Here is a 14,001-nt window from a genome sequence, read left to right as displayed (position 1 = left end):
ATTCACTTCTACAGGTCTTCTACTCCTACATTCTCCAATCACATTGTAGACAGGAGAATTTCAAAGATGTTGGTTTGGCTGTCATGCATGCTCATTGATTTATATAGCTTCTGACCCTAGTATACATTTGCAGACCTCAGCATCACATAAGGAGTCTTATTTTTATCCCTAAAAAATGTTTCTATGAGTAGATACCTGTTTCTAATCTGACATCCATCTGTTATCTCTGGTTAGATGCTCATAAGCTATCAAGAAACGTATAAGAAAAACACCTGGTTAGAATAAACCATCTGCCATTTTTCCTTCCATGCTGAAGAATTAAGCGTCTGACTGCAGTACGGTTTGATGAAGGATGTTGGGGGTTGATTTAAAAATTCAACTATAATAAATACCAGATCCACCCAATGCAGTTTAAAATCCACCAGAATGAGACCTAATTCCTAGTAATTACACGCAAAGCTTGTATGAGTGCAAATTACCTGTATATAGGGATAAAACTCTATCGTCTCTTTTTTGATCCTAAAGTAATAAGCTGCACAAGAAAGCTTACGAATCATGTTCCTGTGTTTATGTATCATCTTTCTAACCAGTACTTGATCTAGGTAAAAAGTCTTCCAGAATTGGCAGCAGAGAGGGTTTTTATATGAAGGATGTTGTGTCCTTTAAGATGTCAATGTGAAGAGCAGAGCTAAGGAGGTATCATTTCATACTGAAATACCTCACCTAAACTGACCAGCAGTGACTTCCAGCCTTCTTTAGGAATGAAATCCTTGTGGGTGTTGAGATAATGATGGATGTTCCTTATTACAGGAAGCTGGAGACAACAACCAGTTCTGTTGGAGGAACCTCTTTTCCTGTATCAACCTCCTCAGGTTGCTCAATAAACTGACCAAATGGAAACATTCCAGGACCATGGTGAGTGGGGCTTCAGATCATTGAGGTGTCCATCTGACTGAATTTTTAAAAATGATTAGTAAATATTTGTGGACTGCCTGCTTTGTGAGCTCTGTAGATAGACACTGAATACTATGTAAGATTTAGCACCTCCTAATTCTGGACACTTATTCTATTAATACATAAGATGATTATTCATCAGTCCATTTCTTTTCAGGGAGCTGAATACAGATCCTCCCTCAGGGTAGCTCTGGTAGGGAAGTTAGCAATGTTGTTTGGATTATAGTCACACATCCCAAATGATGCAAGTCTAATATAATTCATTGCAGCATTGTTTATAATAATGAAAGATTAGAAACAACTTAAATGCCCATTAATGTAGGACAAACTAGTTAAATGAATGATGGTACATCCTTATAATAGAATATTATACAATCATTAAAAAGAACGAGGCAGTTCTATACTGATATGAAATCATTTTCAAGATATATTGTTCAATAAAAAGGTATGGAATAGTATGGCAGTATGTGTAGTTGGCTATCGTTTTGTGTTAAAAAACAAAAGTAATGTATGTGTACATAGAATTACCTCTAGACCATACACAAGAAACTGGTAACAGTGGAAATGGATGTGGGGCTAACAAAATTTTCTTTGCACTTTATACTATGTACTTTGAATATTAGAAACTTTGAATTATGAAATATGAATGGAATAGTTCCCTCTTTATTCTTGAAGACTATCTATGTAGAGCCTGGACCACAGATTCCTAAAAGCTCCTCAGAGGTTTCCAAGGCTAGCCAGGTTTGGTTTAATTTGTCTGTGAGTTGGAAAGTCCAAGAAACTTGAGATCTTTATCTGCCTTTCTTCACCCCACCCCTCTTTCAATGGGCAGATGCTAGTGGTGTTTAAATCGGCTCCAATCTTAAAGCGGGCCCTCAAGGTCAAACAGGCCATGCTGCAACTTTATGTCCTAAAGCTGCTAAAGATACAGACCAAGTACCTGGGGCGCCAATGGAGGAAAAGCAACATGAAAACCATGTCAGCCATTTACCAGAAAGTACGCCACCGCATGAATGATGACTGGGCTTACGGGAATGGTGAGTATTCTCAGAGCTCTTGACTTCCAGGAGTTTCCCAGGGTTTAAACAAAACTAAATAAATGTTCTGTTTATCTCTACTCTTGGCATGAATTGTTACATATTTTGGGTGAGAAAATATGGGATTATAGGTCGGGTGCTAATACACCAAACTTTAACATGTTTAAATGCCCCAAATTCTAATGTGTACCCTGTCCTTTACCCTGTAAACTACGAAAATCCATTTTATAAAACAAGTAAATTGAAAGATAATTACCCACTTTCCAAGATGTTCTTTTAAATGGCAGCTTTCTCCAAAAGGTTTGTTAAATTAAAATAACTTTTATTTCAAAGCAGTTAGGAAGAAAAGATAGAAAATACAAATAAGAAAACATTGTATTATATTATCATATTTATGCCATACTTGTACCACCCAGAGATTACCACCATTAATATCTTATTGTGTATTCTTCCAGATCTTTTTCTATATGCATGCATATTTTATTGAAATGAAAGCAAATTATATGTGCCATTTTATAATCTCTTTTTAGTTAACATTATCTATACCTTTCCATGTCAGTATATTTTCATTTCATCTAATAAAATTCATATTTAGAATTCCCCAGTTGTCCCAAAATGTTCTTTATTGCTATTTTTTCCAAGCAAGAATCCAATCCAGGACCACAAATTGCATCTGGTTATATACATTAATTCATTTTGAATTTACCAGTCATTTTTTTCCCCATAACACTAATTGAAGAACTAGGCCAGTTGTCCTGCAGAATACCCACCTTCTGGATTTGTCTGTTTGCTTCTTTATGGTGTCATTTACCTTATTCCTCTATCCTTGGTATTACCTGTAAACTTAAAGTTAGATTTAAAGGTTTGATGAATTCCGTTTAAACCTTTTCAACTATAGTACCTCCTAGGTAATGTTGGAAACTGCATATTGCCTCACATCAGGAGGTATAATATCTGCAGTCAAAGGCCCTGGCCCTGAGCTATACCCACGAGGAGGCATAATATTGAAAGGGGTGGCCTTGCAAAAATAACAGGAAAATACCTAATCTCACAATTTCCCCAGTAACAGATTGATCCTATGGGTTCTCTCACTAACGGGCACCCTACGGGAGTTCTGTTTTGCCCAACTTCTGAAAAGAGCTGAATGGATGGAAAAAAAAGATGTAAATCTCTTTCAAAATTGTTTTTTGAGAATCTGCTTTTACAGAATTCGTGAGTAAACAGCAGGAGAACGAACTCCAAGACTCAACCATATCTTGAGGACAGAGTCACATCTCCTGTGATAATCTGTTCTCCAAGGAAAGGCAGGAAACTAAATCTTGGGCTTTGACATCCTTGCAGTTTTTTGTTATCTACCTGCTCCTGCTTTTGTTATCAACTGACAGCCATCACTATTTTTTTTTTCTCTTCGTCCACCTTAAAATCAGCAAGCCACTTGACCTCACTGCTGGCATCCCCTTCTCTTTCTTTGAGATGCCACACCATCTTCCTGTTCTCTTTCTTCCCCCACTTCTCTTTCTAAAGGCTAAACTTTTTTCTTTTATATCTTAATTTCTGCATGAGAAATTTTTCTCCACCTGAATCATGAACACCCACCAGCCTTTCCACCCCTAACATCCTGGTGCCTCGCATGAGGACAAAGGCAAATCACTTCTTTGCCTTGGCACGGGGACTTGAAACTGAGTCACAGGGAAACTGAGTCACTTCTCTACCTTCATATAAGGAAAATCGCTTCTCTGCCTCTGTATGGGGACTTTTCTCTGCCTCCGCACAGGGAGAAGTGAGGGGAATGTCTCATTGTCTCATTTTTTCCCTCCAGTAGCGCGTGGGGAGGCCAGGTAGGGGGGGTGGAGCTGCTTCAGTCTTGAAACTTCTCCCTCCTCTGCCACAATTCCAAGGACATCCCTCTCGATGTTCTCAAATCAAATCGTACAGAATTTGGTGAGTCATTTGGTCTCTGAAAACTTTGGGAATGGTCATAAGCACAAGGTGGTGAGAGGTAGCTTCAAGGTTTGATTTGGTTTGGTCAAAGTAAAATTCTAGTGCTGGGTCTACCACTCAGGGGGGTGTCATGGAGGGATGCTTCCTAACCACTCTTTCCCGGGGAGGGAACTGCCCCCATTACTCTTCACCCAGACCCAGGGACACCTGGCTATGGGGAAGATTCACAATCTGAGTCAGAGGTCAGGGTTGCCCGTTCTCTGGCCCATATCACTAGGTTTTGGTCTGACTCAGATTTTGGGCGATGCCTGATGTCTGATGAGACCTTCAACAAGTCACCTGAATTGGGGACGCCCTCTCAGACTTCTGGCAACATATGACCATCCCCAAAACATCCTTTTCATTCTCCTAGTTGCCAACATGAGCAACCTTCGGTCAGAACTTTGGGACTCATTGACGCCCGCCCCCCCATCCCAAATGCTCAGTGAATTAAATGACCAGGAAATTTGACCTGAGAATGAATCTCTGTGTGAGGGTACTTGACCTTTTGTCACTGCTGGCCAGCGAAGAATCTAAAGTCCTCTACTTGCAAGCTTTCTTTAAACTTGCTAGTCTTTCTGGTCTTCACTCTGCCTGCCTTGTGTTACTTCTTACTCCCGCATCTCTCACTGCCTTCACTTTCCAGATGATCTTTCTCTTTTGGGTCCCCTGTTCCTCCTTCCTCTTTGTCTCCGTTTCTCTCGCCTGGCCACACCCACTCTGACTGGCTATTCCAGAACTCCTGCAGGGTGCCTGTTAGTGAGAGAACTCGTAGGATTGATCTTTAACTGTTACTGGAGAAATTGTGGGATTAGGTATTTTCCTTTATTTTTTCAAGGCCACTCCCTATCAATATCTGGTTGAACTACCAGAACCTATGCTAAGGTTGACCAGAGTTTGGAAAATTTTATTTTGGCGAGCTTTTTCGTTGTATTGTATTTGCTGTAATGGGATTTGACCATTATTTCCATAATTGTATTTGAAAGTTTTTGGTAAAGTGACTAATGACTTGCCTTTGCTGAATTTGTAACCTGCTTGAATTTTAGAGGATGCTGCAGTAAAGAGTTCAGAGAACTACACTCACTTAACCTGGCAGGGAAGATGGTTTTCCCAGAGTGACGCTTATGCATTGCACTCTGGATGTGCCGATCGCTGAGATTTCCCCAAATGTGGGAAACTTGGCAGCATAATTTGTGGTAGTGAGGGACTGTGTTTGCACTTTCCTCTGATTTAAAAAAAATGAAAAATAAGAGTTTAGAGAGCTAAGGGAAACATATGATCAGCATATAATAAGCCAGGATGCAATTTCTATTGTAAGACATAAAGTACAATTAGCTATTTAAATTCTTATAAATTTTTAAAAGGTGAAAATGTTTTATCCTGTAAATGGCACATCTGGCATTGCTGCCATTATGAGCCCAAAGTCAAACTACACTTTCTTAAGATAAACCACTGAGTGTAGGACATTAGAGATCTGGGAAATTTGTATCTCTCGCCCTGAAATAAGTGTCTAAGTGCATAGAAGCAAAGCAGATTATCTGTTTTCTTTCTTTACCTCCATGGAAGCCTTAACCTCATAATCTTAAAATAAGATTGAAATAAGATGACACATAGATTTATCATGGGCTGAGGGGGAATTCCAGGGAATCAGGAATATCTTCAGTAATTGGTCCATCCTGATTCTCCAGTTGTACCCCTCTTATCCCTTCCTGTTCAAATGAGAAGCTCTCATCCCTTAGGGAAAGCTCCATAAAAGGAATTTAATTACCCTTGTGGAAAACATAATCCATACAACTACTAATACATATAACTAGTAAGAAAGTAAAATAATAAAAAGGAAATACAATAAAAGAGTCCACCTCCCTCAGGACCCTCATTTCCATTCTCAGAGGTAACAACATTACCAGTTTCTAGACTGCCCTTCCAAAGATAATTTCTGCACACACAAGCTTATGTATGGGGCATGTGTCTATTTTTTAAACCTATGTGTCAGCATGCTGTATACTTACTTTGTACATTGCTCTTTATTAAAAATGGAATTTGGCCAGGTGTGGTGGCTCACACCTGTAATCCCAGCACTTTGGGAGGCTGAGGGAGGAGGATCACTTGAGGCCAAGAGGTCAGGACTAGCCTGGGCAACATAGTGAGACTCCATCTTTACAAAAAAATTTTTTAAATAAAAAAATTAGCCAGGCAAGACCTTGTCTTTAAAAAAAAAAGAGCAGGGGTGGGATGTGATTTTGAGCAGTTTCATTGTTGGAGTCCCATAGACCATGTGATGTGGTAAGGGGAGCAGTATCCTAAGTTGTATACATCTTTTTCTTCCCCTCTTCCCAACAAAGACATTGATGCCAGGCCATGGGACTTCCAAGCAGAAGAATGCACCTTACGAGCCAACATTGAGGCTTTTAACAGCCGCCGGTATGACAGACCCCAGGACTCTGAATTTTCACCTGTGGATAACTGTTTGCAGAGTGTGCTGGGGCAGAGGTTGGATCTGCCTGAAGATTTCCACTATTCATATGAGCTCTGGCTGGAGAGAGAGGTGTTTTCACAGCCCATCTGTTGGGAGGAGCTGCTCCAGAATCACTGACTGAGTTCTTCTCAACAAAGCATCAATAGATGGAGGTTGGCTCCAATAAATGGTGCTCTACCTACCCTGCCCATTCAGCCTTCTTTTCCAGTTCTAGGAGTGCTTGTCAAGGGGAGATCTGGCCTAGCCCTAGAACATCCAGTATAGTTCAGGGCTATTCTGGAGGTTCTTGGGCCTAGAGATGGTGCAAGGCTGGAATCCTGAGTCACAACAAAATAATTAACTTTTTTTTGACCCCAGTATTCTCTGGGGTCAGTTGGGTGCCCAGTTGGCCTTGGAAATCTTTTAGTGGCTCAGTCCTGGACAGGCTCTTTGGTGGGACCGCTCCCTGCCTGCTTTAGTCTTGGCTAGAACCAGCCTAGCCGTAGCTGGCCCCAAGAGTGAGAGGAAGTTTGTTATGGCATTTGACCCATAGCATTCATCACAGATGGTGTGGGGTACAGGTCATAAAATAGGCAGAAAGTTTTCTTCTTCTTCACTCTGGATTCCTAGGACTTATCACAGGTTTGGCAAAACCAATTTTGAAATTAAGTCTATATTTTAAGTTTTGACACCTCTTTCTAAGATCATTAGCTCTAAGGTGATTTTAGAGCACCTGCACCTTCTTTGTGAAGGATGATGATTTACTATTTCCTAAATAGTGCATGTTATAGAAAAGTGTGTTGTGTAGTGTTTTTTTCTTTATTCCCTAAGAGATCTGTGTTCAATGTGAAAATTATTTCCTTGTGTACTCTGTATAGGGCATGGAGTACTCTGCTATTTTTAAAGAGCTACAACCAATATGAAATATTCAGGCCTTCTTTAAGGATGTTCCATGTTTTTCTGAGACTACTTCAATCTTAAGATGGCTGAGTATAGTGCATAAAATTATTCTTTTCATGCCATTCATTTTTTAAATGACAAGTTAGCTACAGGAGGTTTTATTTATTGAGATGGTATGTCCATTTGTGCTCATGACTGATTTATTTTGTTAATTGAAAAGAACAGCAAGAGCATCACAGCTTACCATTTTTCTTTTTCTCCAATGTTGATGATTTTTTCTTTTATTGCTAGCAGTTTCAAAGTGTCATGTGGAGATTTAGCAATACTGTTTGTATCTAAAAGTATTGCACATTTCGTTGAAAATATAAGGATTGATGTACTAACCTCTTTACACTTCTTTCTTTTACAGCAGAATCACATGCCACCCAAACTAAACAAGGTTTTTAGAAAAGTTTCTGATTTAGTCAGGATTATTTTATTTCTCTTCTGTCCCCAGAATTATGTCATCTATATCCTCAAGCTTTTCACTTTAAATGGTTTCCCCTAACATAGACTCTACTGAATCCTTTTATGATGCCACCAGGTCACTTTATGCTGGGAGATCTAGTCAAAATTTGCTTATTTACTCTGTCTTTTGTCAACCACAGTCTCACTTGGAGGTCATGATAGAGTACTTGATAATATCCAAAGGAGCTATACCAAAATCTAGTAAGTAAACTTTGGATTTTATCTCTTTGTGCTTTAGGGTAGCAGGATTTCTGTTTTTATGGAAAGGTCATGGAGAATGTAAGTATGTAATGGATGAAACCTCTTAAAATGATTTGTAAATTTTATCTAAGAAGGATGGCAGTCCTATTATCAAAATAATTTACGGAGCACGTCTTCTATGAATTTTATTAATCTAGGGTCAGGCTAGTATGATTTTAGTGTGATTTGAACGAAAAAAGACAATTTTCAAGGAAAGAGAAATCATCAATCTATTTTCTTTAAAGCCATATAAAATTCAAATTGTGTCAAGAACAAATAAGTTACCCTTTTAAAAGTATGCACTTGAGTGCTTTTTGAGGTATGGAAGTATACTAAGCCTTAAAATTTCATACTTTATTATTTACAACTCTTCTCTAAGGAAAGATTAGTTCTCTGTGCAGATAGAGAAACTGCAGCACCAAGGATGAGTGCTTAGTTTGGTTTTCTCCATGGACTTGCTGAGACTAGCTGTTATGTATTGACTGCCAGGCCTTCATGCTAAGGTGACCCAGGTTGAATCTCCCAATTTGAAAACCCATGTGTGTGGTTAGGAATAAACTCAGATTAACCAGTTTCCAATGGTGATTACTGTTACTATGTAGAAAAACATTATTTGAGTGATTTATAAAGTAGAGGATTTCTGTGAATGTTTCAGTGAAATTTGTGTTGATTACTGATAACACTATTTATCTACTGAAGCACTTTAATAAAGAAAAATAAGCTGGAATTAGAAATTTGGTCTTTAAATTCCTCAACACAAGAAAAACTTAGTCATATTAGTTATAGAAAAGAAGGGTATAATAAAGAGGGTGAATATATAAAATCTTACATTAGTCTACCCCCAGAGAATGCTCAGACAAACAACCTTAAATCTTAATGGCTTACAATAAATGTTTATTTCTTATTCATGGGTCTGGGGGTCAGCCTCAGTTCTGCTTGGCTCAGCTTGGCTTGCTTGATTGGCTTTACTCCATAAGTGGTCTTCTTCTGGCACTAGGCTGATGGAATAGCCCCTACCTGGGACATAACTGCTTTCTTAGTGAAGGCCAGGAGCAAAAGACAAACTATAGCCTGCAAGCATATTTAAAGCTCCTGCTTAGATATGGTATAAGTCAAATTGTTCATATTCTATTGACCAAAAGCAACTTGCATGGACAAGCCTAACATTGGGCCAGAGAAGAAACATACTCTATGTACAGGGTGGCAAGTGTGGGGTAGTATAATACTTTTGCAGTAGAGAAAGTCAATAATGAATATCTGCTCCTATCCTATACACAAAATGCACGCAGCCCCTCTTCAAGGAAGACTCCAAAAATCTTATCCAGTCATGTGAGACCTAAAATCCAGGATCTAATCTAGATGAAGGTCTAGATGAAGTGTGTCTTGATCTGGAGACTTGCAAACTTAAGCAGCCACAAGATATGTTATGTCAACCTAAAATGAGCAACAGAGACTGACTCTCCAAAGCAAAGAGTTTATTCGGGAATAGCAGGGGATTACAACATGGTGTGCAAGTTATGGTGGATCATAGGTACATCTAAAGGGGTTGGGACAAAGGGAAGCTTTATTTTTCAACTGCTCCCCATCAAGCTTTTAAAGACAAAAAAGTCCATGTAAGCTGTTTTGAAGCAAAGACCACTGGTTACAGGACTTGTTGCAGGAGTTGGCATTAGCTCATTGGTGGAGATAGCCATTGTTAGGCAAGTGTCCTCGTGCAAGTGTCTTATCTGGAATACTGTGGTTTTGAGGAGTTTCTTGCATAGTTCCCATCACAGGCATGCTCACATGAGGGCCTCTCTTTGATAGCCTTTCAGTTTCATTTTGTTAGGATCTGACATTAGTGACTCCATTTTGATAACTTTCACAGGTAATTAACTGAATTGTGATCACTTCAAAATGTATATATATATCAAAACATCAAGCTGCACTCTAAATATATACAATTTTTATGTCAATGATTGATAGTAAAGCTGTTTAAAAAATAAATAAGAAAGATTAAATAAGAAAGCAAGTTATCTGCCTCGGTCCCCTACCCCCCCACACACCCAAAATACAATGATAGAACAGGGAGAAGACAGTCAATAAACATTCCTTTCCTGAAAGCAGGAGAATGAAAGGCACATGGTAATCACTGGTCCATAGCAATTCTGTAATCCCACTGAGCAAATGTGAGGTCCTGTTACTCTGGGGATAGGAAACGTATTCAGTCTGCTCCCTAGAAGTAGCTCCCCACTCTTCATCGTTCTCTGGGTGCAGAGAAGGCTTCTTTTTCTCATATCTTTGGCCACTCTGAAGAGGACATTGGGGAATGCTTTCCCTGTGTTCCTGGTGGCTGAACAGCTTTCTTAGTCCACTTCCTGCTTTAGGTATGCTGGGGCTCAAGAGCCATTTTGTATTTTAAACAGTCATTATCCTTTAGTTGGACTGGCAATTTAGCAATACAACCCTCAAAAACTTTTAAAAATCAGCTCATTTGCCAACAGCCATAATCACAGCTTTTTTTTTGATGCCGCTCTAAACTTGGTTGCAGGTACTTTATCAGCCTTCTGTAGAGCCATTCCTTTGGTCCCTTTTCCTTGAACCTTTTTGTCTAACTGAAAGAATTTACTGAAGCCCACATAATCCAATACAGAGACAATAAAAAGCCTAAATACCACACCCTCAATTTGGTCTTCACTCCCAGGCAATGTCTTTTTTTTTTTTTTTTTTTTTGAGACAGAGTCTCGCTGTGTTGCCCAGGCTACAGTGAGTGCCGTGGCATCAGCCTAGCTCACAGCAACCTCAAACTCCTGGGCTTAAGCAATCCTACTGCCTCAGCCTCCCGAGCAGCTGGGACTACAGGCATGTGCCACCATGCCCAGCTAATTTTTTCTATATATACATTTTAGTTGGCCAGATAATTTCCTTCTATTTTTTTTTTAGTAGAGACAGGGTCTCGCTTTTGCTCAGGCTGGTCTTGAACTCCTGACCTCGAGCGATCCACCCGCCTCGTCCTCCCAAAGTGCTAAGATTACAGGCGTGAGCCACCACACCCGGCCCCAGGCAATGTCTTAAACAGCCTTTATGGTTCAAAGCATTTTAAAATTTTATCTTTCATAAGTTGGGATAAAAACAGTTACAACTTTCAATATTGTAAGTCCTGAAATTTCTGGATTCTCTTTTCCCTTACTTGAAAATAGGCCAATTCTTTTCTGAGCTATCTCTTGCTTGTAGTGGTTTAATAAACGGGCTAATAGTAACACTGTGCTCCCCAACCCCCAGGCCGAGGACCTGTATCCATCTGTGGCCTATTAGGGACTGGGCCACAGAGCCCTGCCGCCCCCCAACCCTGGCCCGTGGAAAAATTGTCTTCCATGAAACTTGGGGGATGGTGGCAGCGCATAGCAGGAGGTGAGCAGAGTATATACAGCTGCTCCCCGTCGTTTACATCACTGCCTGAGCTCTGCCCACCCCATCCCCATCCATGGAAAAACTATCTTTCATGAAACTGGTCCCTGGTGCCAAAAAGGTTGGGGACCACTATGTAACCAACTCATGCTACCAATATCCTTGTCTTACAACCTCTTCACCCACCACACTTTAAGGCATTTTCTGCCTTTCAAGTTATCACAGGCAATGATTTTACCAAATTTTTTGCCATTGTATAACATGGGATGCCAATTTTTCAGCGTCTTACAGATTTTCTCACTAGGGTATTGGCCCTTAAGCCAACACCACATATTTTAGGCCTTTGTTATGGCAACAACCCACTGTTTGGTACCAACTTCAATATTAAACACTTATGCTTGGCCGGGCGCAGTGGCTCACGCCTGTAATCCTAGCACTCTGGGAGGCCGAGGCGGGTGGATCACTCAAAGTCAGGAGTTCGAGACCAGCCTGAGGAAGAGCGAGACCCCATCTCTACTAAAAAGAGAAAGAAATTATCTGGTCAACTAAAATATATATAGAAAAAATTAGCCGGGCATGGTGGCTCATGCCTGTAGTCCCAGCTACTCGGGAGGCTGAGGCAGTAGGATTGCTTAAGCCCAGGAGTTTGAGGTTGCTGTGAGCTAGGCTGACGCCACAGCACTCACTCTAGCCCCGGCAACAAAGCGAGACTCTGTCTCAAAAAAAAAAAAAAAACACTTATGCTTGCAACAACCCTAACATTTCAGTGGCTTATAGCAACAAACATTTATTTCCCAGCTGTGGATCTATGCACTGAGTACAGCCCTACTCAGCTCTCTATGTCTGCTCGTTCTGGGATCTAACCTCCAGGCTGGCTGATGAAGTAGGTAGAATCTGTTCTCATAGTGAAAAGCAGGAGCAAGAGACCAAATCATAGGAATGAATTTACACCTCGTGCTCAGATGTGATGTAATTCACAATGTAACAGAGATAAAGGTCTGAAAAAGGGCAAAATGTTTTATGATTTGTCTCTTTAAAAACCTCACCTTCTTGGGGAATTAAAATCTGCATTCCTGCTCAAGGCCAGTAATCAAAGGGGCAGGAAAATGTTCTTTGTTGTTTGTTTTCAAACATCTTTTTTTTTTTTCTTCCCTCTTCCCCGGCCACGTGACCCAGCACTTCCCCTCCTCGGTGCTCACGTGACCAAGCACTGCCCCCTCCTTGGTGCTTGAGTAACCCAGCACCTCCCCTCCCTGGTGCCCACGTGACCAAGCACCGCCCCCTCCTCGGTGCTCACGTGACCAAGCACCCTCCCTCCTCCATGTCCATGTGATGCAGCACCTCCCCTCCTCGGTGCTCACGTGACCCAGCACCGCCCCCTTTGGTGCTCACATGACAAAGCACCACTCCCTTCTCGGTGCTCACGTGACCCAGCACCTCCCCTCCTCGGTGCTCATGTGACCAAGAACCGCCCCTCCCCCCCTTGGTGCTTGCGTGTCCAAGCACCTCCCCTCCTCCAGCACCTTCCCGCCTCCATGTCCACGTGACCCAGCACCTCCCTTACACCATGTCTACATAACCCAGTATCTCCTCCTCAGTGCTCACGTGACCCAGGACCTCCCCTCCTCGGTGCTCATGTGACCCAGCACCTCCCACTCCTTGGAGATCATGTGACCAAGCATCTTCCCTCCTCGATATCCACGTGACCTATCACCTCCCTTCCTCTGTGTCCACCTGACCCAGCACCTCCCCCTTCCTTGGTGCTTAGGTGACCAAGCACCTCCCCCTCCCTGGTAATCACGTGATGCCATACCTTCCTTCTTCCGTGTCCACGTGACCCCCCCACCTCCCTTCCTCTGTGTCCACATGACCCAGCACCTCCCCTCCTCAGTGCTCACATGACCAAGCACCGCCCCCTCCACAGTGCTCACGTGACACAGTACCGCCCCATCCTCGGTGCTCATGTGACCCTGCACCTTCCCTCCTCTGCGTCCATGTGACCCAGTACCGCCCCTCCTCGGTGCTCACGTGACCAAGCACCTCCTGCTCTGTGGTAATCACGTGACCCCGTACCTTTCCTCTTCGGTGCTCACCTGACCCAGCACCTCCCTTCCTCGGTGCTCACGTCACCAAGCACCGCCCCCTCCTTGGTGCTCATGTGACCCAGCACCTTCCCTCTTCCATGTCCACGTGACCCAGTACCTCCCCTCCTCGGTGCTCACGTGACCAAGTACCGCCCCCCCCCCCACACACACCCCCTTCCTTGGTGCTTGTGTGACCCAGAACCTCCCCTCCTTAGTTTTCACGTGACCCAGCACCTCGCTTCCACCATGTCCACGTGACCCAGCACCTCCCCTCCTCGGTGCTCACGTGACAAAGCACCTTCCTGTTTTCTAACATCTTAAACCACAAGACATAACTCAAAAGAATTGTCCACACAAAGGCCATGAGACCAGCCTCACTGGAGATAAGTTCAACCGAAACCACCAACTATAGTTGAACAATAGCCTGAAGCCACGACATGTGACACAGGTCACAAAG

General features: G+C 42.0%; 1 protein-coding gene and 1 pseudogene across 3 annotated transcripts in view; both read left to right on the top strand.

Annotated features, from left to right (window-relative positions):
* The window catches only part of STRIP2 (striatin interacting protein 2), a 44,227-nt gene extending 35,430 nt beyond the window's left edge, over positions 1-8,797 (top strand). For 2 of the 3 annotated variants that reach the window (XM_045565511.1, XM_045565513.1), the window contains 3 exons: positions 811-915; positions 1,787-1,991; positions 6,314-8,797. In XM_045565511.1, the coding sequence (XP_045421467.1) occupies positions 811-915; positions 1,787-1,991; positions 6,314-6,564 (561 nt within the window). In that variant the 3' untranslated portion in view covers positions 6,565-8,797. The remainder of the gene's footprint in view (positions 1-810; positions 916-1,786; positions 1,992-6,313) is intronic. The other variant, XM_045565512.1, reaches the window with a different exon arrangement.
* On the top strand, positions 5,052-5,199 carry LOC123647915 (annotated as a pseudogene).
* Positions 8,798-14,001: the final 5,204 nt, after the last annotated feature.

The sequence above is a fragment of the Lemur catta genome, chromosome 11, assembly GCF_020740605.2.
Source record: "Lemur catta isolate mLemCat1 chromosome 11, mLemCat1.pri, whole genome shotgun sequence".
Lineage (NCBI taxonomy): Eukaryota > Metazoa > Chordata > Mammalia > Primates > Lemuridae > Lemur > Lemur catta.
Note: the sequence above shows the minus strand (reverse complement) of the source record. Positions and strands in the feature narration are given on the sequence as shown.